Source organism: Hemitrygon akajei, chromosome 21 (assembly GCF_048418815.1).
Source record: "Hemitrygon akajei chromosome 21, sHemAka1.3, whole genome shotgun sequence".
NCBI classification, from domain to species: Eukaryota; Metazoa; Chordata; class Chondrichthyes; order Myliobatiformes; family Dasyatidae; genus Hemitrygon; species Hemitrygon akajei.
In genome coordinates, this window is record NC_133144.1 from 17,759,628 (window position 1) to 17,787,020 (window position 27,393).

Genomic DNA, 27,393 nt, shown 5'->3' on the forward strand with positions numbered 1-27,393 from the left:
TGAGTACTTTAGGCCTTTAGTTCCCTTAAAAATTGTGAGCTGATCTTTGAATGGAAAGTAAGATTATATATGACATTCATTTTGCCAATCTCCATGTGGGCAGGCAGGCTTCACTTGAATAGAGATAGGATCCAGTGGAGAAAGTGGCCCGGAGACCCAAAGGAAAGATGAGCTTTGGAGATAAAAATATGTGGGTCTTCAAGCAGCTATTACATTGCCTATAATGGAGATACAACTTGAATTAACGTCCCCTCATCCTTCCAATTTTAACAGATAGAAGGCAGAATATCAGATGCCTGTTGCAGACAAAATTGCCAGTGTAATTGAATGGGAAAACACAACAAATTTGCACCCACAAAAATTCACTCAATAAAGTTCAAAGTAAATTTATTACCAAAATACGTATATACCACAATATACTACCCTGAGATTCATTTTCTTGTGAGCATTTACAGTAGAACAAAGAAATGCAATAGAATCAATGAAAAACTACACACAAAGATGGGCAAACAACCAATGTGCAAAAGAAGACAAACTATGTAATAACAAAAACAAATAGTAATAATATGAAATTATCAGTGAAGAAGAAAAAAGTTAGCCAATGGAAGAGCATGACCATCCATGTAAGACATCTCAACAATCTGAGCAGATTAGATGTCAACAAAGAAGAGGAGAGCACTTGGCTCAGAGTTGGAGGCCTCTTTCAAGAGCAGAAGAGTTGCTTGTGGCAATACAGAATCATGTGGTTAACACAAAAATGATCAAAATACATAATAAAAACAACAAATTCAAGACGATAAATACAGAAAATGCCAAGAGAAACCAGAAACAATCCAACACATTACAGGATCCAGCAGCAGTTTAACTCAATCTGATTGCTTACTCAGGCACAATCGTTTTTCACCAAAATCTTGATTTAAAATACAACCTCATAAAAGAAACCATACCTTACTATAAATACAAGCCTGAACCAATTTTAGAGTCAGAGTCTCTCAAATTATATTACGACCGATCTATTATTACAAATAGGGCAATCCATAATAACCATCCAGATATAATAATACAGGATAAACAAGCAAGAACAGTTTACTTATTAAAACATTTTCAAACATACATGACATACAGAAATCAATAAGTGAAAACCACCAGAAATATGCTGAATTAAAAGAGGAAATCAAAACACTATAGGACATGAACAGGGTATACATATTGCCTTAATAGCAATATACACAGCTGATAGCATCCTAAAGTCACTACACAATATAATTAAACAATTAAGCCTACACAGCAATGTTCCTGTAAATTTCTAGAAAGCCATATACTAAATACAGTTAGAATAGTCTGAAAGTTGTAATTGAGAAATGAGTGTGCTTGTCTATATCCATACCTCAGGCTTTACCAGCTTGAGCTGAGAAAAAATAAAAATACAACAATAATAATAAAGAATGTACAATAGAGCTGGTAGGATATAAAACAGAGCAGCAGGATACAATACAACCAATAGAAACATATAAGTATCTGGGGTATCAGCAAGCAAAGAAAATAGATCATAGTGCAATAAAGAGAAAACTTTTGATAGAATTTACTTCAAGGCATGAGAAAATCTGCCAAACAGAGCTCAATAGTAAAAATATAACAAAGGCAACTAACACTTTTACTATACTCATATTAATGTATTCTTTTGGCATGATATCTTGGTCTGAAACCGATCTGGAAAATTTACAAATAAAAATTAGAACTGAAATGACAAATTAGACAGATTAACACTATCTGGGACAGAATGAGGAAGATGAATGAAGAGGATGAGCAGAACATAAAAAATTTACACAACAGTCAGATAAAACTTATAAGGATATATTTTCATCAATGAAAACAGGAGTCAGCACTCCATGTTAGCATAGGCAATTTGGATAAGAAATACACACTACTAAACTGAAAAGAAAGCACAACCCAGAAAAGTAAAGTAATTATCACTACATAAAAAATCTTATCAGTGAGGAGTATGATCCTCCATGGAAGACATTCCAATAATCTGAACAGACTAGAAGTCAACGATGAAGTGTCGAACGCGTAGCTCAGAGCTGGAGACCTTTTCCCAGAAACAAAGGAGGCCCCTGTGGCAATACAGGACCAGGTGGATGACACAAAAAAATATTGAGAATGCATAATAAAAGATCAACAAATTCAAGACAATAAATGCAGAAAATGCCAAGAGAAACCAGAAATAATACAATACATTACAGGATATTGTAGCAGCTTAACTCAATCTGATTATTTACACAGACACAATCAACTGGCAACCATCATTCACCAAAATCTTGCTGTAAAATACAAGCTCATGAAAGACATCTTACCTTACTATAAATGCACCTCTGATCCGGTTTTAGACTAAGAGTCATACAAATTATATTATGACCAATCCATCATTACAGATAGGGCAATCCATAGTAGCTGTCTGGAGATAATATTACAGGATAAACAAGCAACAACTTTCTTAATAGATATTGCCAATCTAAACATACATAACATACACAAATTGATAAGTGAAAAACACCAGAAATATGATGAATGAGAAGAGGAAATTGAAAGGCTATGGAACATGAATGGAGTATACATTGTCCCAATGGTGATATCTACAACTGGTATCATCCCAAAGTCACTACACAATAGCATTAAACAATTACACAGAAATATTCTTGTAAATCTCCAGAAAGTTGCAATACTAGACATTACTAAAATAATCCAGAAGTTCTTAGCAATTGAGCAATGAATGTGCTTTGTCTATGCCCGTACCATTAGATTTTACCAGCTTGAGCTGAGGAAATAATAAAAATACAGTAACAGTAGATTTTGGTTAATTGGGACAGCCATTTATTTGGGACAACTCTTACAGAACAAAAACTAAATTGGGACAATGGCTAAGATTCCCTTCATTTATTTGGGACACTATACCACTTAGTTGAGGCAGGAGTCTATTTCCGAACAGTTTCTAACTAGCATCAGTCAAGTGCACATGGGTGGCCGTTGGACCTTACACCAGGCTTAAAGCAATCAGTTTTTAAATAGCATCTGTTGTATGTGTTGTGTTCAGTAAACAATGATTTTTATCATTGATACTTGGTGAGAAATAAGCAGTAAGACAGTTCAGACCTGGTTTGCTCACTATGGTTTCAAACATTCAGGCTTGGAGTTGCCAGAAACACCTGGAATGAAAATGAAATGATTTCACTACTTCAGCAAGTTAGGAATTACGAAAATTTTGAAGGTATTGACAAATCACCTTGAATATTACAATGAAACTCACGATTTGGAGGATGCAATTGTCTAAAGCATTGTATGAAGGCAGTACATTACCTAGACTAGGTGTCTACACTGATTTTGTTCATTTACAATCATAAAAACATGACAGATGAATTCTTCCATCAGTAACTATTAGGAACAAAAACATAGTTATATAGTACTATATATAACTATATAGTTATATACAATACCTGTAGAGGTATTGGTAGTGTTGTAATTTGTTCTTATTTCATTTAAATGCAAAAATTGTAACTCAGTTTTTTGTCTTATTTTATACCTTTTAACTATTTCCATGAAACTTCAGCTAATTGGGCAAGTCACTTAATTGGGCCAAAATATACTGGTCCTGATGTGTCCCAATTAACCGGAATTCACTGTGATAGTAATAAGTAAATTGCAAATAAATAATACAGAGAACATGAGTTGTAGTCTGTTGAAAGTGAGTACATAGGTTGTAGAATCTGTTCATTACAGAGTTGAGTAAATTTAGCCACACTGGTTCAGGAGCCTGATGGTTGAAGGATAATAACTGATACTGAATCTGGTGGTGTGGGGTCTAAGGCTTCTATACCTTCTTTCTGATGGCATCAGCGGGAAGGCAGCATGGCCTGGATGGTAGTACTCTTTGATGATATATGCTGCTTTTTTGCGACAGCACTCCTTGTAGATGTGCTCAGTGGTGGGGAGGGCTTTTCCTGTGATGGACTAGACTGTATCTACTACTTATTGTAGGCTTTTCCATTCTTTTGTATTGATGTTTCCATACCAGGCCATGATTCAAGCAGTCAGGACACTCTACACTGTGCATCTGTAGAAGTTTCTCAAAGTTTTAGCCAAATCTGTACAAACTTCTAAGATAGTAGAGGCATAGCCACGCCTTCTTTGTAATGACACTTATGTGGTGGTCCCAGGACAGATCCTCTGATTTAGGTCTTGACAATGTCCTGCATCACTTGATATTTAACCACTGAGAAGAAATTATAAATAATAAATATGTTATTGACCATATATCACTGATAAATGAACTCTGAACACTCCTGATAATTTTTGAGTGCTACATTCATGAAACCAATGAGGGATAGAAATTGAGCCATTATCTTCAGATCCTTCAAAAGTAAAGGGAAGTACCAGGGGCTGGAACAGCAAATGTAAAAGCCTTGAATTTTCAGAGATTTTTAAAAAATTATTAATAATATTCCTTAAGCAATATTAGACTTTGATAATAGTCAAATAGATAACAGCAGTAATAAATACCTGCACATTCAAAAAATCCAATCCTGTGTTTGGCCTAGTCTAGGGTTTTCTTTCTCCTGAGATAACCAATCACATCACTGATTAACAGATTCTCTTATATGAACAAGTATCATTTGCTAGTAATTTGTTCATATTTTAGAAGGCATATTTCATGAGCAAAATTTCTGGATAGCAGTATAAAATTCACTGTCAACACAGCTTTTAACATGTCACAATATAAATAACTGATACTTTACATCCGACTTCAGAGGTGCGTTATAGTTAAGACTGATAATTTAAGAGGATCTGCCATTCTAGCCTTGTGTCTTATAGTTCCAGCATTTGTTTTTCATTTTCTTCTCTGGTGATTTCAACATCTTAATATCCTTTTACGACTAACATCTTGTCAGGTACACCTTTTATTACACACCAGTCTTTACCAACCTCTTTGAATGAGCTTGATCTCTATTTCTGCCCTTCTAACTTGTGTCATTTATATTCTTCTTTATCTGTAGCTTAAATTTTTTTTAAGCTCTAGATTGCTCTTTTTCTGATAGAAGATAATTGACTGGAAAAATGAAAAAGTTATTGACTGATCTGGGAATATTTCCAACAGTTTTAGTTTCAGAATTGAAAATTACCTTAGCGTGAAAAGTCCTGGTTAATTCAAAAGTTATTATTACACATTTTAACAGTGCAAAGACTTGTGTAGTTTTTCAGAAGCTTGTAGAAATACAATTGTATATTAAAGTACAGTTCATGATTATTCTTTAATAAGCTTCACGCTTCACAAAATTCTTTTTAAAGTTCAATTTCTGATCACAGAGCAAATATATTTTGAGTCTTACACTTAAATTTAATTCTATTGAGGTGAGCAAACTGATCTTTTTTTCTCTTTTTATCAGAAACCGTTCTGAGGCATCATGCAGTTATAAAAATATTGCCTAGTTCCACATGATTCAAGGAATACTTTCATGTTTTAATATAGTACTGAACTTTTAACAAAAGTGGGTTGGGTCATCGCTGAAGTGTTGCATCTAGTTTTGGTCACCACACACTAGGAAGGTTGTAAGGTCCAAGAAAAATGTCTCAAGTTCATTCCTTTGTTTTTTGATTTTAAGGCAGCTGGGATTTTTGCCACAATGCTCTAAATTTGTCTGTCTCCCTCCCAATCTTGTGCCTCAAAAGCAAAGGGATTCACATGCTGTACCACATAAAATCAGAAATTTAGCCTACAGTCACAAGTCACTGGAAAGGCCAAAGGCATATGATTAAAGTAGGGATGTCTTGCTGCAATTGTACAGAGTGTGAGGAGACCATATCTAGAGTATTGCATATTGTTTTACAGTAGTTCCATTTAATTAATTATATACATGCATTGAAGACATTTCCGAAAAAACTTACTAGTTTGATACCTGGGATGAAGAGATTATCATAACAAAAGGTTGGGCAGATTGAGTTTATATTTATTGGGATTTGAAGAATGAGAAGTGATCATATCAAAACTAATAGATTCTGAGAAGACATAAGATACATGCTGAGAGGACATTTCCCCTTCTTTGAATGATCTTGAACTAAGGGATACTTTCAGGATAAGGGAATACCGATTCAAGGTGGAAATAAAAAATATTTGTTTATTGATTGAATTATTCAATAATCTCATAATGTAGAAAATATTAGTTAACTCTGCTTTTTTAATTCAAAATTTAATTAATTACTTCATGTATATGATTGTCAGTATTGGGCTTCATGTTCAGATTTTCAGATGTTCAGATTTCCCTACCTACTACAGGAAAAGCTACATTTTTTTTCCATATTCTGATCTTTATCTCATCTCACTGGTATAGAATCAATATCAGCAATATATATAACATCATCCTGTTTATAAATTTCTATATTTCTGATCCATCCAGTGGTTTACCCTCTGTATCTTCAAGTGCCAAGGAACTAAACTTGCATCAGCATGACATGATTGTTGGTATTAAGTTTGAAAACTGAAGTAGTGAATGCATAAATAAGTTTGGTTTCAGGTGACTATGATATGTTGAATCTGGCTTAAAAACTATATCTCAATGTCATTTATCACAGGTTAAATTAAATATTACCTCTAACTGAAGTCACAAAACTCTGAACTTGTACTGTGAACTGATATCCACTTAGTATACGTTGCTGAGTAGGGCTATTCCAATACTCTCCCATTACAACCTTTGGAAATATTCTCTAGAACATACTACTTGAATTCCTACAACTCCAAAAATCTTCTGTGTTTCTGATAAGAAATAGCAAAATGCTGAAGAGAATGCTCTGCTAGGCTAGTATGTTTACAGTTTTGAATTTGTATGTGCATATTTCTTTTAAAAGAATTACCTTTGTAATCAAAGTTTCTTCCAAGTTGATATTCTAAGTGTAAGTTGAATTTGGAGTTGCATTTAGTTGTCAAGGAATGTCATATTGAAATTTTGGATTATGTTTTCCAGGCTTGATACATAAAATTCACTTACAAAAATATTTGTCACAGTCTCTGCACAGTTGCTGCGATTGTTATTTTACAAACATTACACTTAAGGGATGGGAATTTCATTAAAAGGCTGCTACAATAGGTCAGGTTAATAATAGGTTATAATATGTTACATCATCTTGAAATCCAGAGCACTGGAATACAAATTAATAAATTTGAAAATATTTATACAATATTAACAATAAAGTTGGGCTGGCTGGTGGTGTAGTGGCATCAGCACAGGACTTTGAGGCGGATGGTCCTGAGTTTGAATCCGGCTGGGTCTCAACCTAGGTAGCAGCAATATCTGCATGGAAGAAAGGCCTGGCAATCTACTTCTATATCTTGCCACGAAACCCCTATGGATAACTACACTATCCATAGGGTCGCCATGAGTCAACAACCACTCAATGGCACTCAACAACAACAAACAAAAATGAAGTTAGAACTCTGACGCATAACCATTCTTGACTGGACTAATTTTCATTACAGTTATCTCTGTTGCACTAAAGGAATAAATGAATGGGAAACGCTTATTTTTCTTCAGTTCCATTTAGTTTCTTGTAAAGTGAACAAATGAAAAAAGTTACTGAATGAAACTGTAATAAAACAAAATCAGAATATGACAGTAGAAGGCAATCTGTGATCCAAAATACATCAGGGAAAGTTATTGGAAGATTATTCTTTTCAGTCTTTTGTTCTTCATTACATGCGTTGTTCAGTGTTAAATTAGGATTATTTTTAAAAAATTAAAAACTGACCTTTTTGACTCAGAAGCTACAATCCATAAGAGAAAATGCCTGAGAGTCACAGATAGTTCAGCCAGATCTTTTTGTGGTGACATTTTAACTATTGTTTGAAATTCTTGCCATTTGTTAATTCTGTCTGTTTCAGCCACACCAATGTCGGAAGTATTTAAAAGTGGACAGCTTTGTATTGTGGGAAAATAGCTGTGTATTTTTTGCTTGTACTTTCAAATCATCAGATCAATATAATTAGAACATCATATTATAAATCTAGTAGTCTTTACTCATCAATTTTCATGTTGGTATTGGTCACAACCTGAAAAATTGAAGTGCTGCAATACCAGGAGGCAGAGTGTGTTAAGCATGTAAATGATAATATCTCCTACTAGCACACTTCCTCTATGTGGGACCGCAGAAATTCAACTATTTCATTATTATTAATACATTTTTTGTATTGTTGAGTATAAATAATAAGTAGATTTGCTGGTAAATAGTGCTGTAATGACATGATTGTTGAACACTGAAGAACAATTCAAGGAAATAATTTTACTTTCTTTGGTAGATGTGGATGAATGCCAAGCTATCCCAGGGATCTGTCACGGAGGAAATTGCATAAACACTGTGGGATCCTTTGAATGCAAATGCCCAGCTGGACATAGATTTAGTGAACAAACTCAAAAATGTGAAGGTAAGACAATAGTATGTTAATGGACATTAATTTTAATGTTAAAAAACACTTTTTTAACATGTATTTAGAGCAAAAACCATAAATTTTGCTGTGCAGAAAACAAATCCAGATTTGATGACTGCTTTACAGAACAGCTCTCCTTAGTCCTCAGGATGATCCTTTGCTTCCAATTGCCTGTTACTTTAATTCTCTATCCCACTTGTGTTGTCACCTGTTTTCAGCTTTCGAGACTGCTTCAATGATATCTAATGAAAACACAAGGAAGAGTACCTCATCTCTTATCTGGACATGTTGCAGTCCCAAACAACTGACATTTCCATAGCGAATTCAGTTAACTCTCTTTTTTGTTTCTTTCTGCAGATGTGACTGCATCTTTCTATTTCAGTTTGTTTTTTTTCTCTCTTTTGTCTTTATTACTGTTTTAATGTGATTGTTACCTTTGGTTTCATCTATCACATCAACCACTCCCAATATTAACTTAAATCATACCTGTTTTGTCACTTTTCCAGTGCTGATGAAACATATGGAGAAAGCATTGTATGGATGTAGACTTGTCAAGAGCATTCCAAGGTATGTTAGTGTAGGGTTGTGGTTAGCTTTCTCTATAAGAGGGAAATGCCAATTGATGTGGTCAAGTGATTTCTGAGATGAAATGCAGTGAGTATGCATTCTGTTCTATTTGGTTGCAACTTCCATGCTGGAAGTATTCAACTACTGCAGTTTGATCGACTGTAAGAATAGTCTTGTAGGTTTTAGTTTGAATCACAGGTGCAATGATGACAGTGCTGGGAAATTTTCTTAATTTTTTTGTTGGGGAGGGGAATCTGGGCATTACTGGTAAAGCCAACATTCATTGCTTTTCCTTAATTGCTTATGTGAGATGGTGGTAATGAGCAGATTTCTTGAATCTCTCTTGTCCTGGCAGAGATACTCCAATGGTACAGCTGGGTATAGAGTCACAGTTTTATAGACACAATGATCACGAAGGTAGGGCAACATATTTCTATGGGGATGGTGTGCTATTTGGAAGTGACCATTCAGGTAATGCATTTCCCATGTATCTTTTGGCAGCTGAGGCTGCAGGTTTGAGAGGTACTTTCAGGTCAGCGAGGTGAACAACTTCAGGACACTATGAAGATGTTACGAGGGGTGATTGATAGGTTCATGGCCTAAGGTAGAAGGAGTCAATTTTAGAAAACCTAGTGCATTTATTTTTTAACATAGTGTTCTCCTACATTTACACACTTAGTCCAGTAGTCATGCAGCATACGGATCTTGGACTTCCAGGAAGTGTCCACAGATGGGTGATTGATAAGTTCGTGGCCTAAGGTAGAAGGAGATGAGTTATACAGTTCTTGTTACATGCACATGCAGTTCAACTCTGAGTGATTATGCAGGAAGTTTGAAGTTAATAACTCATCTCCTTCTACCGTAGGCCACAAACTTATCCATCACCCCTGATGAGTTGATTTGTTGGACTCAGGGCTAATCCTCGGAGATGTTGACACGCAGGAGCTTGAAACCGAATCAGAATCAGATTTATTATCACTGACGTATGTTGTGAAATTTGTTGTTTTGCGGCAGCAACCATTCAGAATGTTATCCACCATACATCTTTAGATATTTCAAAGAATCGTTGGTGACATCAAATCTCTTCGAAAACATCTTCAAAAACATTGAAATGGGTGAATATTTTGCACTATATATTCACTATATACAATAGAGGCATGCACTATTGGTGGTTCCTGGGGCATATATACCAACAAGCAGAAATTATAATGGAGTCACCTATACCCTTGTCAATGTAAAATAAGTGAAATATTCCTCACAAGTACCAGGATTGATTGTTTACTTTTTGACTTTCATCAATCATTTTTTCAAAATTTGGAACGAAGTACACGAAATTGTGTAATTTTTCTTTTTATTAGTAACTTGTCTTTGATGGACTTAAAACAATAAACACTTAATAGTAAAGAAAAATTTCAAAATCTTTATTGCATAGGAAGTATTGCAGCAACTTGTGAAAATTTAAAATTATTTCTCAGTAATAAAGATGGATATAATAAGTGCATAAATGCCTTGTTAACGGAATATGATCACAATAACTTCAATTTCCAGAGAACATTTCTGTAAATTACTTCACAGAACTCGTGTACTTTGTCAGTCCTTCAAATGGTGGGAAATGAATTAAATATAAAAAGCACAGCAAAAGAAAGTTAACAATATGAACACCATAGATATCAATGAATATATCAAAATATACAATGTTTAAGGATGTTCTCAGGAATCTAGATGTGTCTGAAACTAAACCAAACTGATAACAGTTTGCTCCAAATCCCAGCCAGATTGACAAATGCTGGAAATTTACCAGATTTACCAAAGTCATGTGGTGGTTGGGATGTATCTGTCTTGTAGGACAATGGGTGGTAATTATAAAACCATAAAACATAGGAGCAGAATTAGGCCATCTGGCTCCGCTATTTAATCGTGGCTGATCCTTTTTTTTTCTCTTCCTCAACCTATGTTCCCGGCCTTCTCCCTGTAACCTTTGATGCATTGTCCAATCTAGAACCTATCAATCTCTGCCTTAAATACACGCAAAGAGCTGATCTCCACAGCTGCATGTGGCAACAAATTCCCCAAATTTACCACGCTTTGGCTAAAAAAATTCTCCACATCTCTGTTTAGAAAGGGCACCCCTCTACCTTGAGGCTGTTTCCTCTTGTCCTAGACTCTCCCACCAGGGGAAACATTCTTTCCACATCTACTCTGTCTAGGCCTTTCAACATTCGAAAGGTTTCAGTGAGATCCCCCCCTCATCCTTCTGAATTCCAGTGAGTACAGACCCAGAGCCATCATTCATTCCTCTTATGATAACCCTTTCATCCCTGGAATCATCCTTGTGAACCTCCTCTGGACCCTCTCCAATGCTAGCACATCTTTTCTAAGAAGAGGGGCCCAAAACCGTTCACAATACTCAAGGTGAGGCTTCACCAGTACCTTATAAAGCTTCAGTATCACATCCTTGCTGTTGTATTCTAGACATCTTGAAACGTATGCTAACATGGTATTTACCTTCCTCACCACCGACTCAACCTGCAAGTTAACCTTCAGGGAGTTCTGCACAAGGACCCCCAAGTCCTCTGCATCTGAGCTTCCTGGGTGTTCTTTGAGTTTAGAAAATAGTCCGCACATTTATTTCTACTACCGAAGTGCATGACCATGCATTTTCCAACATTGTATTTCATCTTCCACTTTCTTGCCCATTGTCCTAACCAGTCTAAGTCCTTCTGTATCCTACCTCTTTCCTCAACACTACCTGCCCCTCCACCAGTCTTTGTATCATCTTTGAACCAAATGGGGATCCAAAAATTGGTAATCTTAAGCAATGAACTTCAGCTAATCTTTCTCCCAAGTGTATGAATGAAAACATTCAATATCATATGAGAAATTGTCAGAAGGGGTTTAGCTTTACTAATGCAGCAATTTATAATTTTAAAAAATACTGAAAAGCTATTTTTGTTCTTGGTGATTCTATGCGAGTTGAAATAGATGTAAGCAAACCCATAGCATATTTTAAAGAGCAAACACGAGGAAATCTGCAGATGCTGGAAATTCAAACAACAGCACACACAAAATGCTGGAGGAACACAGCAGGCCAGGCAGCATCTATAGGGAGAAGTGATGTCGACGTTTCCGGCCGAGACCCTTCGTCAGGACTCGGCCCGAAACGTCAACAGCGCTTCTCCCTATAGATGCTGCCTGGCCTGCTGTGTTCCTCCAGCATTTTGTGTGTGTTGCATATTTTAAATGCAGGCAGGGAGCACTGTGGTCTCTAACCAATACCAAAATATACTTCAGCTACCATCGAATGGTATATCTAGGATGTGGTTACCCACCAGCCACCCACATAATGATGACTAAAGTGTAAAAGCAGCTGAAATTGTAAAACAATTTGAAATATACTGAAACATGAATGCCATCCAGTAAATAACAATTTACTTTGATACTAATGTCATTTTTTAAAAAAGTGTTTGTCCATCTATGTTTATGCTAATGACTTAATATTATTAAGATCACCAGATTTCTGACAATTTACCATTGATTCTGCATTTGTACACCATAGAAATGGAGGGTGTAATAAAGTTGTTATAAATTATGATATCATAATAAATTAATATAAGCAATAGATATAAAAACACAAATTTTTAGAAAAAGAGAAAAATGTAGCTCTAGATGGTTCAAACAACAACAAACACAAAATGCTGGTGGAACACAGCAGGCCAGGCAGTATCTATAGGGAGAAGCGCTGTCGATGTTTCAGGCCGAGACCCTTCATCAGGACTTCGTCTAGATGGTTCAACTGCTTTATATCCAGGGAAATACTTTAGAAGTGTATTCACTTCTACAGGAATTTCCACAGCTAGTTGGTAAGGAGCAATCTCATACAAATATGCTGACCCTGTTTGTTGCAAAGGTAATTGAGGGATAAATATTGGTCAGATTACCAAGGAATAACTTTCCTTTTGTGCCTTGGAATACACCTCTGGAAGTGCACAGGTCTTGGCTCAATGTTGCACTTGAAAGATGACATTAAAAATAATTTCCATAACATTGTGTTGATATTTCAGCCTAGATTTTTGTGCTCAAATCAATGGAGTGAGACTTCCATTTGCAGTCAGAGATAAGAGAAAAACCAGTTGAGACAGTTAGCACTGGAAACTTTGATATTGGGAAATGGGTAAAATTATAAAATTTGGCCTTTGGAGAGACTGCTGGTTTGTGTTACTACCCTCGGACAAGCTGCTGGGTCCTGATACTCTTGGAGATGTTATCAAAATTCTAAAATTTATGGATAAAACTGTTGTTCAAACTAACTGTAGTTCATCTTGGCCTCTTTCAGCTCTATGTTTCTATTATCATGTTCTTGATCATTCTTTCCTGTTGCTGATTGGTGGGCTGAGGGTTTGGGGTTTGACGTTCTTTTTGTTGTTTCTCCACGTGGGTGATCTGTTAGTTATAGTGTGAGGGAGAGGGTGGGGAGGTTTGGGGTTTGCGAGTTCTTGTTCATTTTTATGCAATGGGGGGATTGATGTCTTTCTTTCAACTACCTCTATGGTTTTCTGTATTTTATGGCTGTTTGGAGAAGACAAATGTCAGAGTTGTATTCTACATACATACTTTGATAATAAAATGAACCTTTGAAACTTTTAAATCTTTAATTTGTGGTTTCCCAGGGTTGTATTAAGAAGCTATGCTTAGTAGTAATATTTTGTTGTGCTAAAAAGAATATTGGTATTATGATCAAGGATGAAAACTAATTTTTAATTCCATCCACATGAACCTCTAACCATTGGGATTAGTATAGGAAACATTTATAAAATTGTAAACCTATTCTGAGCAATAAGGAGAATTTTAATGCTAGTGAATCCCAAAGATTGGTTGGTTTATAGCATTAGCTGATGTCTAATATGTTGCTTGGAGAAGAGCAGGAAGCTGTCTTCAATGTCCAGTCAAAGAATTATTCCACAAATCAAAATCAGTAAAATGTTCTGGTTATTTTCATTTTGTTTCTATAGGAACATTGCATAAATTAGTGACCATTTTCCCTGCAATGATTCAAACTTGTATTATTAATGTTAAAGTAATTTGGATTGTTCTGTAGTTGCAGATGTGCCATAAATATGCAGGTGTGTTTTCTTACTTTATTTCTGTTTCTTCCTTTCTTTATTCTTAATTTGTCTTTCCTTCTTTTCTGTCATAATCTTTAGCTCATTCAATGTACATTTTAAAAATGTACACACCAGCTAATAGCAGTGATTACTGATTCTATCATTAGATAGGTATTGCAGTTAAATTACTGGATGAGCAATTAAGCTGTATCCCTGCTTTATGTAAAAAAAAATTCCACATATTGGACCTGAAAACAAGAGTGTTCAAAATATATTAATCAGTATAGATTTCCTGTGTTTTATATCTCAGTATCCAAATCATTACTATGTCATCAATATTCACTATTTGAAAAAATGTTTTAAAAAAATAGAGAAATCTCTAATAGAGATAGAAATTACTTAAGTTGGGCTAGTTTGGATTGACCCATGGTACTTGGGTAACCATCAGTTTTCTCAAGTAAGTAGTGGTAAGTTGCTCTCTGGTCAAATAAACAAATTGTTAGGGCATTTCAGAGTGTAATTAATTAAAAATCAACCTCCTTGCTGCAAAAGTAGTGGAACAAATGGCCACAACAAGAATGAAGGTCAGCCTTATTGACTGTTTTTGAAATTGTAACAAATGACAGATTATGGCAATGTAGATCTTCAAACTCCTTTCAGTAAGGTGCTCTAAAACAGTCTAATGAATAAAATCAGAGGCTTTGAAATACAGAGATAAGTAGAAGAATGGGTTGCTAGAACAAATAAAAACAGACAATGCTGAAACACTTAGTAATTAATTTAGCATCTCTGGAAACGGAATGGATTTGAATGTATCTGAACACACAAAATTTTTAGGAGTGATAATAGATAGTAAATTAAGCTGAAAACCACAAATAAATTTTGTCAAAGCAAAAATGTCAGAATCTATTGCAATACTGTACAAAGCATAAGATTTCTTAAATCAAGAATCTTTGTATACATTATACTGTTCACTTATAGTCCCATACATGACTTAAAGTGTAGAGGTATGGGGAAATACATACAAAACAAATTCAGTTTTTCTACTCCAAAAGAAAGTTATACAAATTGTAAATAAGACAAGTTATTATGAGCCAACTAATCCACTATTTATTGAACTAAACACTTTAAAATTCAGAAATTTCATACATTTTAAAATAATGTAAATTATGTATAAAGTAAAAAATAGACAGCTACCACAAAGTATCCAAAGGTTGTTTAAAATGAGGGAAAGTCATCATGATTTGAGAGGAAGATGTATATTTTAAAAACAAAGGATAAGAACAAATGTAAATAATAACTGTATTTCAGTCACAGGAGTGAATCTATGGAACGGTTGTAGTATGAATTTAAAAACATGCACTACACTTAACAAGTTTAAAAAATTATTTAAAAATTATTTAATGAACAAATATAAAATACATGATTTAAATTGAATGGGAGTAATGTAACTAAGTGATATTTGGAATTGGATTTTGTGTTAAAAGATTATGAATTTTTTTGTTTTTGATGTGACGATTGATGCCAAATATGTTGTTGTATAAGTAAGAGGGATAGGCGTAATAAGCTGTAGCTTCAGTCTACACCCTTTCAGTCTGTTTTAAAGAATAGCTATGTTTTTTGTTGTAATTTTGCCCTATAAAACCATCGTTGTAAATGATGCTTCTTGTTATGTTTGTACTGACCAAAATAAATTAATTTCATTCATTCATTCATTTCTAGCTGGCTCTCAGACAAAAAGTAGACAAAAGGAGATGGATTGTAGAGTAAGGATCTGTGTTGGTATCACTAAGGCTGTTCACACAATTTATATTAAAGTTTAAAACTTTCCATCATAAGTACAATTTCTGAATTGCTGAAGGTACCAAATTTCTGAAAAGAGCAACAAATTAAAAGAGGATATTGATAACAGTTTGAACAAGTCATTGTTGTTTGCGATTCAAAATAGGTAAGTGCGAAGCTGGAATAATAGTGAAGTCATTTATTAAGTGGAAGATGTGAGTTTAGGTAGGGTAGATAAATAAAAGAGATCTTGGAGTACAAGTATCTTAATCCCTAAAAGTTGTGCCTTGAGCGTGCCAAGCCGTAACGTAAATTTAACCCTGGGTTTGTTTTTACAGGGACAGATTTGAAAAGTAGAGAAATTGTGCTAACCTTGTTTCAAACCTTGCTGAGACCAGTTGTGATATCTATTATGAAAGTATATTAACCAATGGAGAGCATGTGGAGAAAATTTACCAGGATAATAACAAAAATGGAGAGTGATCATATCTAGAAAGGATGAACAAATTACATTTCATTTCTTTACAAAACAATGATCTTTCATCATTTAATAATGAAAGATTTTGATAAAGTGGAAACAGAATATTTCCACTTTCAGGAACAACATAACTAAAGTCTATCAATATAAAATAATTAACAGGTAATTCAGTAGAGAATTCAAAACAAGTTTTTGTGTTCAAAGAATGGTGATAAAGTGGAACTTGTCACCTCAGTGAGTAACTGAAATGAATAGCAAGAAGCATTTCTCCATGCTAAACAAAAATAAGATGGAAAAAGGATTAAAGCAGGAGTTCCCAACCTGCAATTCACCGACCCCTTGGTTAATGGTAGGAGTCCATGGCATAAAAAAGTTGGGAACCCCTGGATTAGAGACATGCTGATAGAATTCTATGAGGAAATAAAGGAGAAAGTGGGGCTGCATGTTTTTTTTCTGTGCTGTGTGTCCTATATAATCTTATGTAATGGTTAAGGATAGCAGATTTAGTTCCCTAAAATCAGTTAACCCTTGGGTTCTTACAGAAGCGAATACTATCATAACATTTAAAATGTATCTAGAAAAGCAGCTAAATTACACAGACATATGGATCTGATGCTGGTAAATAAGACTACTACAGATAGGTACTTGATGGTTGGTATGGATATGGCGAATTGAAAGAAATGTTGCTGTCCTGTAAAATTTTAGGACAGTCCTCATTACCTCCAGATTTATTTACCGTAGATTCCGGACTACAGAGCGCACCTGATTAAAAGCCGCTGGCTCTAATTTTAGAAATAAAATCAATTTTTTAATTGTACAGGCCGCACCGGATTTTCGGCCGCAGGTGTCCCACGTTGTAATATGAGATATTTACACAGAAAGATATTACACGTGAGGATTTTTTAACTTTTAATTAAATCCATATGGTAACAAAAACAAATACATATTGCAAATGCTTTTTTTCGAACCGTGCCCGTAACGCGGCTACTTTTAAATATACGTTGCGTATACTTCTTTACTGAACAACATTCCAATATCTCCTAACGACTGGTAAAAAATATATATACTGCAGCCTACCAGGAAAAGTTATTGATCGCCTTTAACTTAAAAGCAGCGTTCGCTCAGATCCAAAGCCGCTCGCGTAATGCGCTCCCTCCCTCCGTCCCATTTTATCGCAAACGGCATTTTTCCCACAAGACGGGGCGAAACCAGGTGTGACGTCATAGCATCCCGCGATGTAGTACAGAAAACAAATATAGTTAAAACTCTTCTAACTTTAACTAGAAAATGAATTACTAAGCGAAAATATTATAAACTAAGGCAGCACAATGCTTTTCTTCGAGTGTTTTCCATGTTGATGAGGGTGAGTACAAATGACTGATTTACAATAATTTAATTGTGAAAGTGCGCTTGATTTATCGTACAATTTCATTGGACCTCTGTGAACTACTCATCAATTTTATTGGTCTACTGTTACGAGGCAAAATGTTTACGAGGCGGCATGAAAAAAATCATGTATTAGCCGCTCCGTTTTAAAGGCCGCAAAGTTCAAAGCTGTTCAAAATGTGGGAAAAAAGTAGCGGCTTAAAATCCGGAATCTACGGTAATTAAAAGTTGATGCCAAAGGATGGTTCTATCAATTCTGATTTGTCTAGTTTATAGAGCTGTGGAAGGCAAATAGCTATTTCTCGATGGAAAGTGGCACTATCCATGTGGTGGTCATCTGACTCACATACATTGAGCCATTACTGTCAACTATTTTCCTCATAATATCAGACATAGGAAGGGGAAAACCTACACATTTGCTTTGACTTGAGATTCCCCATGTTGAACACCTATACTTAGTCACACTGAAAAAGAGGTAATAAAACATTAGTGTGTACATAAGACCATAAGATATAGGAGCAGAAGTAGGCTATTCGGCCCATCGAGTCTTCTCCGCCATTCAATCATAGGCTGATCCAATTCTTCCAGTCATCCCCACTCCCCTGCCTTCTCCCCATACCCTTTGATGCCCTGGCTAATCAAGAACCTATCTATCTCTGCCTTAAATATACCCAATGACTTGGCCTCCACAGCTCCTCGTGGCAACAAATTCCACAGATTTACCACCCTCTGACTAAAGTAACTTCTCCACATCTGTGTTCTAAATGGATATCCTTCAATCCTGAAGTCATGCCCTCTTGTCCTAGACTCCCCTACCATGGGAAATAACTTTGCCATATCTAATCTATTCAGGCCTTTTAACATTCAGAATGTTCTATGAGATGCCCCCTCATTCTCCTGAACTCCAGGGAATATAGCCCAAGAGCTACCAGACGTTCCTCATATGGTAACCCTTTCATTCTTTCCTTACATAAGAAGTTAAGAATTAAGAGTGGAGAACCTTTATAGCCTGCTCTATCATTTAAAAAGATCATGGCTGATCTTCTAACTGGAGCACTATTTTTCCACACTATTCACAGGCTTATTGATCCTTCCCTGCTCAGAAATTTATCAATCATTGGCTTGAATAAATACTATGGCTAAGCTCCCACAAACTCCTGGAATAGAGAATTCCAAAGATTTACCATTCTTCTAAGTATAGAAATTTCTCCTCACATTATTGCTAATCCTCAATCTTCCTTATTCTCAAACTATGCCAATGGTCCTAAATTCCACAGTTAGGGAAAACATCATCCCTGCAATGGGTCTATCAAGCTTTTTAAGATTTTTGTAAATTTCTAAAACAAATCCTCTCATTCTTCCAAATTTGGAGGAATGCAGTCTCAATCTCTGCTAATGTGCAAACCTGGCAATCTGGTGAATCTTTACTGCACTCACTCAGTATAGTTTTTCTTGGGTAAGGAAACCAGAACTGATACAGAACTCCAGATGTGGCATTACCAAGGAATTATATAACTGTAATTAAATACTTCACAAATAAATACTAATATACTATTTGCCCTCATAATCACTTGTTGCATTTGGCCTTCAGATTCTATACACAAACACACCTCTGGGCATTTGTAACCAATTTTTCACAATTTAACAAATATATAGCTTTCCCGTTGTATACACAAAATGAGATGATCTAATTTCCATATTATATTCCATGTACTGTGTTCTTGTCTGCACACTCCATATTCCCTTGAAGCTTCTTTGTATCCCCTCCAGTCCTGCCTTGGAAATGTCAGCTCCTCAAAGATATTGGTGATATAGATTGTGAACTGATCACCAATCCCTGCAGTATCTCACTAATTGCAGCCTGCCATCTGAGAAGGATCTTTTTATTCTTGTTCTTTGCTTTTGGTCCAATAATGAACACTCAATCCATGTCACTCTGTTACCACCAACTGTGGATCCTCTAGTCTTAAGTTAACCTCCTAAGTTAGATGTCATTGACAGCCTCCTTTCTCACACTTCTATGCTACTAGCCACATCTGCAAAGAACTCTTGCAGATTAGTCAAACATGATTTCCCTTTCATGAATCTAGGATGACTCTGCTCAGTCTTATTGCAATGAAATTCTGTTGGTGAAGATGCTCCAAATTAATATGATGCCATACAGACTTTCTAGACTATTGGATGTTCTATTAATACTCCAACACACTTTTAATTCACTTTAAGATGTTACACAGTAGAATAACATATTTTCCAATAAACCCAGTAATTTTTAATGGATCATGGAAAATAAAGCATTAGTAAATTTTGGTGAGCATGGGAAACAGAACTATAAAAGTTTAAAGGAACTGAGGAAATCAGAACCCCAGTGAATGAAAGAATGTGGAAATTAGAGCCTTGGTGTGGAAGGGGGAGTCTGAGATCTGGCTCTCTGAGTGTACAGAGAGCATGTGTCATGTCCTCCATAGAAAGTGATCAGGAACCTGAGTCTTGGTGACTGGGTGTTACTGTGTGATATAGGACCATGGTGAGTATATGGTGGGTGCAGCAAACTTTACCTGCTGAGCCAGATGTCAAACTGTCAGGATTTCCCAATAGTCAGATAACAGATAATTAACATTTTGTTGTATTACTTTTTTAGGTATTTACTTATTACATTCTTCACTATTAGTCCTAGCATTTTCACTACCACTGTTATTAGGCTAATAGATTGGTCAATTTCAGTTACCTCCCTTTCTCCTTTCTTAACCAATAGAGTCACATTTGCTACACTTAAGTCCATAGGAACAATTCCATTGTTTCATTTGCTGACGGGTTTGGTATTTAGTATATTTCTTTTATAACAGATATGTGGCCCATTGTTGCTTCTGTGTTCATCAGGTGCTGCTGTATTCAAGCCTTTGGCTTTCCCAAGTGATGATCAGATATTATTCTGCACCACATCTATTTAGACAGAAGACATAGACTTGGGTTATGTTTAAGATCTTTGTTTAAATAGTAATCCAAAATCTCATTCTGTATTCTTTACAGAATCCACCAAAATTCTTTGCTGAAGTTGATTTTCTTTCAAGACTTGTCCTTACCTACCACTCCACAAGATTCCACATCCAGCACAACATTCTCCACAACTTCTGCCATCTTCAATTGAATCCTACTACTAAACACATCTTTCCCTGTCTCCCACTCTCTGTTTTCTGTAGGGATTGCTCTCTACATGATTTCGTTCTCCAAGCATCCCTCCCCACTGATCTCCCTCGTGATACTTATCCCTACAAGCGGATCAAGTGTTACACCTGCCCCTTCACCTCCTCTCTCACTGCCATTGAAGGTCCCAAGCAGTCTTTCAAGTGAGGCAACACTTTATCTGCAAATCTGCCAGGGTCATCTACTGTATCTAATATAGATTAAGGCACTGCTTCCTTGAGCACTTCTGCTCTGACCGCCACAACAGATGGAATTTCCCATTTTAATTCTATTTCCATTCTAACATTCTGAAATGGCTTTCTCTACAGCCATGATGAAGCCACTCTCAGTTTAAAGGATCAGCACCTCATATTCTGTCTGCAGTTGCTTCCATACTGATGGCATGAACATTAATTTCTCTAACTACCAGTAATTTCTGATCCCTTTCCCTTCTCTCTTTTTCATTCCCCATTCTGACTGCCATCTTACCCCTTCCCTTCTCATTGCCTATCGCCTCTGTCCTTCCCTTTCTCCCATGGTTCACTCTCCTCTCCTTTCATATGAGAATAATAAGTGAATGTGCCTGTGCATACCAGAAAAACTGTGAGCTGAAGTTAGAATACATACACATGGAATATATAACAATACAATAATAATATTATTACATAATAAAAAGTAGACATCAATATACGTTTACATTGATATTTATTCTAGTGTATTTTTTTATCATTAGAAAAGTACTGTGGATTCTAGTTAAGCATTTACCAAATCCTAGTGCACTTGACAAACCTTGACCATTCAGTACCTGAATATCCCTTTTCAGGTTTTTTTAAAATCAGGAATTTCTCCCTGAAAACCCTGCAAGAGCATGCAATATTTTCTGTTGATATCGACCGAGTTATCTGCTTTTTAACCGTTCTATAATGAAAAGGATAATTTAGTGAAGTCCAGATTTTCTTTCCTTCCCTGTCTCTGGCTTTATTTGAATTCAGAAGAACTTGGTTACATGAATATGTGACCTACTAGTTCAAAAACATAATGACCAAGGAAATAAGTAGGCCTGCTCCTACTAGAGCAACATTTTTGGATTAGAATTACGTAAGATTGGTCTGAGTGGAGAAATTCACATAAAATTAAAAGTTTGTGGTTGTTTTGTTGTTTTATTTGAATCAAGAAGTTGCATTTTGGATTTTGCATTTGATATGAATAAAGTATCTAGAAAGCAAATTATACTGAAAGAAAGACACACTGTTTGGCTTCAGAAATGCACTTTCTAACATGTTATTAATGGGAAATGAGCATACCTAGGAAGTGCACAATAGTTTAAACAACAGCAAATTGATGAGGCTTGTCACCTTCATAAACATTAGTAGCTCCTTTAGCATCAACAGCAAGTTACTCATATGTAAGTTGCCTGATCACCTACCTAGAACATAGACATCTACAACACAATACGGCCCTTCAGTCCACAACGTTGTGCCAAAATTCAGAACTGAACACAGTGGGGTCTAACCAAGGTCTTATTTAACTGTAACATTACCTCATGGCTCTTGAACTCAGTCCCGCAGTTGATGAGTGCCAACATACCATACGCCTTCTTAACAACACTGTCAATCTGCGCAGCAGCTTTGTGTGTCCTGTGGACAAGGACCCCAAGATTTCCTTGATCCTCTATACTGCCAAGAGTCTTACCATTAATATTATATTCAAATTTGACCTTCCAAAATGAACCCTCCTCACACTCATCTGGGTTAAACTCCATCTGCCCCTTCTCAGCCCTGTGCAATGTATAATGTATTCACTACGTATACAGAGTTTTAGTTAGTTAAAATGTGGAAAGTTGCTATTATGATGAGGTTTGAGTTACAATATTTGAAGATTATCTCTATTGTCTGTAAAAGTATCCAGTGTCATCATTAATGAGGAAAAATACAGATATTTAAATGATGTAATTACCTTTACTTTGCTAATTCTGAATTTTTTTATTATTTAGATGTTGATGAATGCACTACTATTCCTGGTATATGTCTGGGAGGAGAATGTTCCAATACAGTTGGCAGTTACTTCTGTAAATGCTATAATGGATATTTACCCACTACAGATGGTTCAAGATGCATAGGTAAGTGATGTCTCATTGGGAAATAAACAGCATTAGGTTAAAGCTAAGTCAAGTTGGAGTTTCCCATTTAGTTACCTGATTTTGTTTATTAAATAAGTAGAGATGAAAATGTTAGAAACACACATAAAGTATATAACCCTCTCACCATGGCTTGTAACAAATTAGGCTTGTTAGCTATCTCTGGCTAACAGCCACATGACTCAGCAATGCATGAGTAACCGTGAGATGGCCACCTCTAATAAGCAACACAAACCTATGGTTAGTATGTTGGAATGTTCCATTGAGTTATGGTGTTATGCTGAAAGTTGAATAAATACTGCTTGCCTTCAAAAATTATTGTTTGGCAAGAAATAACAGAACCGACACTGGCATATTTACAAATATTTCAACTTTAATAAACAGTTAATAGAAAAATAGTCCATCACAGTTCAACTAGCCTTTGAGCGGTGTTCCGCAAACATCTTCCATTGTGCACTTTTCTGCACCTCACCTCTGCCCCAACTCATGCAAAAAGACCTCTTCCAAAACCCATGTTCTCCTAGAAATTGGGTGCCACCAACCTTTCTCGAATGTTTCATGGCATCCCACTGTCCAGAATGTTATCAAGTCAAACTCAATTGGCTGACACAACATTCCTAAGCGGATCAAATGACTCCTCATCTTAACAGGAACTAAACTACTGGACTGTAAAGTTCGATTAAAGACAACACTGCATTTTACAGAAAACCTGCATAAATAAAATACCCAACAGTTTAACTGTAATAGTACAATAAAACATGTTCTTAACCAGGGTACTACAAGCTTTAATGGATTACTGTCCTGTCATCTTTAATTCCAGATCATGTTAAATTTTCCACATGGCGATTAATAAATATAAGACTTGGAACTTTTTTCATTTAAAGATGTGCTAGTACATCATTTCTATTTATAGATAGTATACTTGGACAATATCTGTTAATTGAGCATGTCTGGGAGGTTATGAAACATAGGATAATCAGATGGATGAAACAAAGGTTCAAAAAGGCTCTCAACTGGAGGTCATAGTTATGAAGGTTCTTGGGGAGTAATTTTCTAAACTTGATTCGAGGACCAATACATGAGACACCTTTACTTCACAATGCAATTGTTAGTAAAATTTTCAACCGATGCAGCCAGTATAGGACATTATGGATAAGGTTGTCAGCGTGATGTTTTTTCCATATTTTCTTATGACATAGGATCAACCATTTCACCTGTTGTGTATGTGGCTGTTAGGGCAATTCCATACCCCTCCATTATAATTCCTTCTTTAAACTCTTCGCTCCACATTTCCTTTCTGCTGTTTTACGTACAGATGCTGCTGAAATTGAAGCAACATTAACAGTTTGCGATTAAGTAAATATGAGGCTCTCTATATACAGATTTAATTGCCTCATTCTGAGATAACTGCATAAGTTCAAAGCATGAACAAAAATCAAAAAAGTTGAAGATGCTAGAAATCTGAAACAAAGCAGAAGTTGTTGGGAATATTTAGGTGGCCTCTGAAAAGAAAGGTGGAGTAGAATTTTCAGATCAAGTACACTTTGTCAGAACTGGGAACACAAGAAAAAAATTGAGTTTTAAATTGCGTAGAAGGTGGGAGAAGGAATTGAATGGGACAAAAAGGAAAATCCGTTATATGCTGGGATAATGGTTTCTGTGGGCATGGGTTGTTAATGGGCCATTTAAAGGGTAAAGAAGTGTAAAATGTTGCAAATAGCAGGGCAGGGTATGCTAATGCAGAAGAAAAAAAGATACAGCTGGTTATTCTGATGTAGGCAAAGAAATTAATTATTGAGAGTTCAAACATTCAACCTAGAACCCAAAGAGATGATTAATTGAAGTGACAGGCAGGAGGTGGCTCATGGCCACCCCTACACAATAAACACAAATGCTCCACAAAGTGGTCACCAAATCTGTACAGTATTTGTTATTTTTCCAATGTAGAGGAGACCACATTGTGAACACTGAATGCAGTAGATTAGATTGGTAGAAATGTAAGTGAAATACTATATCACCTAACAAGACTGTTTGCATTCCAGGATGGTGAAAAGGAATGAGGTGGAAGGACAGGTTTTGCATCTGCTGTAGCTGGATTGAAAAGTTCCTTTGGATTGGGAATAGTTAGTGGGGTCAGCAGAGTAAAGAAATTGAAGGGAACAATTTTTTCAGTTCTCTGGTTCACTCTGCTGTCCTCAACAACAGAAAGCTGAAAAGGGAGGGGAAAATATTTCTGATTGCAAAAGCCTTTTGGAGCTGGTAGATACTGCAAAGGATGGTCTATTCACTGCGGAAGCTGGTGAGATGGAAGGCAAGGATCAGGGGAATTCAATCCTTTTTCCAGGAATAAAGAAGAAGAAAACAGCTATGTGAGAAATAGGTGAGATGTAGTCAAGAGTCTTAACACAAAGGCAAAGAGAAAGCTGCAACTCAAGAGGGAGATATTCATTTAAGAGGCACTCTGTGGAAAACTCACATTGGAGTGAACAAATGAACTGAGAAAATAGAATGGAGTGTTAATAGGAGAGAAGGTGAGAGAAAATAAGAGAATATAACTGTAATGTCTTTAGACTTTTAATGAATGCCTATCATCCTCTCTCCCCTGAGCTGGAAACAGAGATCCTGAAAGGAAAGATAAGAGTTAAGAGATTGATTGAGAAAATAGGATGGAAATTGGTAACAAAAGTATTAAAATTTAAGGTCCATATGGGCACAGGAAGTAATATTGATGCAGTCACTGATGTACCAGAAAAAATGAGGCAAAGGGCATAAGTGGGAACTGAAACAAACACCATTTCCTTCTCCTACAGAAAGACAGGCATAGTTTGGGCCCATGTAAGTTCATATTTGATCCACACTCGAATGATCCTCATTCGCAATTTCTGACAGCTCCAACAAGATTTCACAGCTAAACACATCTTTTCTCCTACTCTCTCCAACTCTCTCCCCCTCCTATCCACTCTATGTTTTACACACTTAGACTAGTTTGAAGGAACCATACAATTTGCTCCTTTGTGGTCCATTCCCCAAGCACTGGCATTTTCTCAAGCAAATATAGCAAATGTTATACATATCGTTTTGATTCTTCCTTTGCCAGTATTAGGGATTCCAAACGTTCTTAACAAGAATAGGCTCTAGAAAATCTGCAGATGCTGGAAATCCAAGCAACACACACAAAATACTAGAGGAACACAGCAGGCCAGGCAGTAAACAGTCCTGATGAAGTGTCTTGGCCCAAGATGTTGACTGTTTACTCTTTTCAATAGATGCTGCCTGGCCTGCTGAGTTCCTACAGCAGTTTATTTGTGTCGCTTAACAAGAATAGGACTAACTTACTTGCATTTTTGCCAATCTAGAATAGAAATCCTCCCTAGGTTACAGTTGGGTTCTGTTCATGGAAAACTGTTCACAACTTGAACAGATTGCAAATGGGAAATGTGGTTCTGAGCCAAGTTCCCTAGCAGTTGTAGATGCCTGCAGTGATGGGTTATTCCATTAGAATAGATAGTCTGGAGAAACATTTCAAAACATGTTTTGCCATTCTCAGTAATAAAGCTGATTTTGAAAAATTTAGCCCAGGTGTATTTCAGGCTTATGATATTGTTTTGAAATATTTTACTGCAGGCAAGTTTTGAAATACTATTGACCTCAGGCTAGTCTCCAGGTAGGATTCATAAATTGGACATCAAATTTGTTTTCTTGGGTCAATGTGCTAAAATTCCACATGGTGTCAAGTGCAGTCACTTCCAGCCATGCAGCAGCCAGCAAATCCATCCTACAATACGCTGGAGGAACTCAGCAGGTCGGGCAGCATCCGTTGAAACGAGCAGTCAATGTTTTGGGCCGAGACCCTTCGTCAGGGCGTTGACTACTCGTTTCAACAGATGCTGCCCGACCTGCTGAGTTCCTCCAGCGTGTTGTACGTGTTGCTTTGACCACAGCATCTGCAGTGTACTTTGTGTTTAGCAAATCCATCCTGTAGGTTTCCTAAATGATTGTTTGTGTTAATGGACTGTACATAAATAAAGGCTTTTGTAAACTGGGAAGGACTTTTCATCCAGTATTCATATTGTAACTTCCACTGCATTGGAGAAACCATACATAGATTGAATGATCACTTTGTAGAGCAGTTATACAAAGTGCAGAGTAAACCCTGAGTTTTCTGTTGCTTGCCATCTTAATTCTGCTCTCCTCCAACGTGACTTACCTGTCTATGGCCTCCCGCATAGTTATAATGAAGCCCAACAAAAGCTTAAGGAACACCATGTTATCTTACATATGGAGCTGTTGCAAC

General features: G+C 36.1%; 1 protein-coding gene across 1 annotated transcript in view; it reads left to right on the forward strand.

The window, feature by feature from the left end:
* The window catches only part of LOC140714122 (fibrillin-1-like), a 410,633-nt gene that overhangs the window by 102,948 nt on the left and 280,292 nt on the right, over positions 1–27,393 (forward strand). Inside the window, exons 7-8 of the mRNA XM_073024910.1 lie at positions 8,339–8,464; positions 22,956–23,081. Of these exons, the coding sequence (XP_072881011.1) occupies positions 8,339–8,464; positions 22,956–23,081 (252 nt within the window). The remainder of the gene's footprint in view (positions 1–8,338; positions 8,465–22,955; positions 23,082–27,393) is intronic.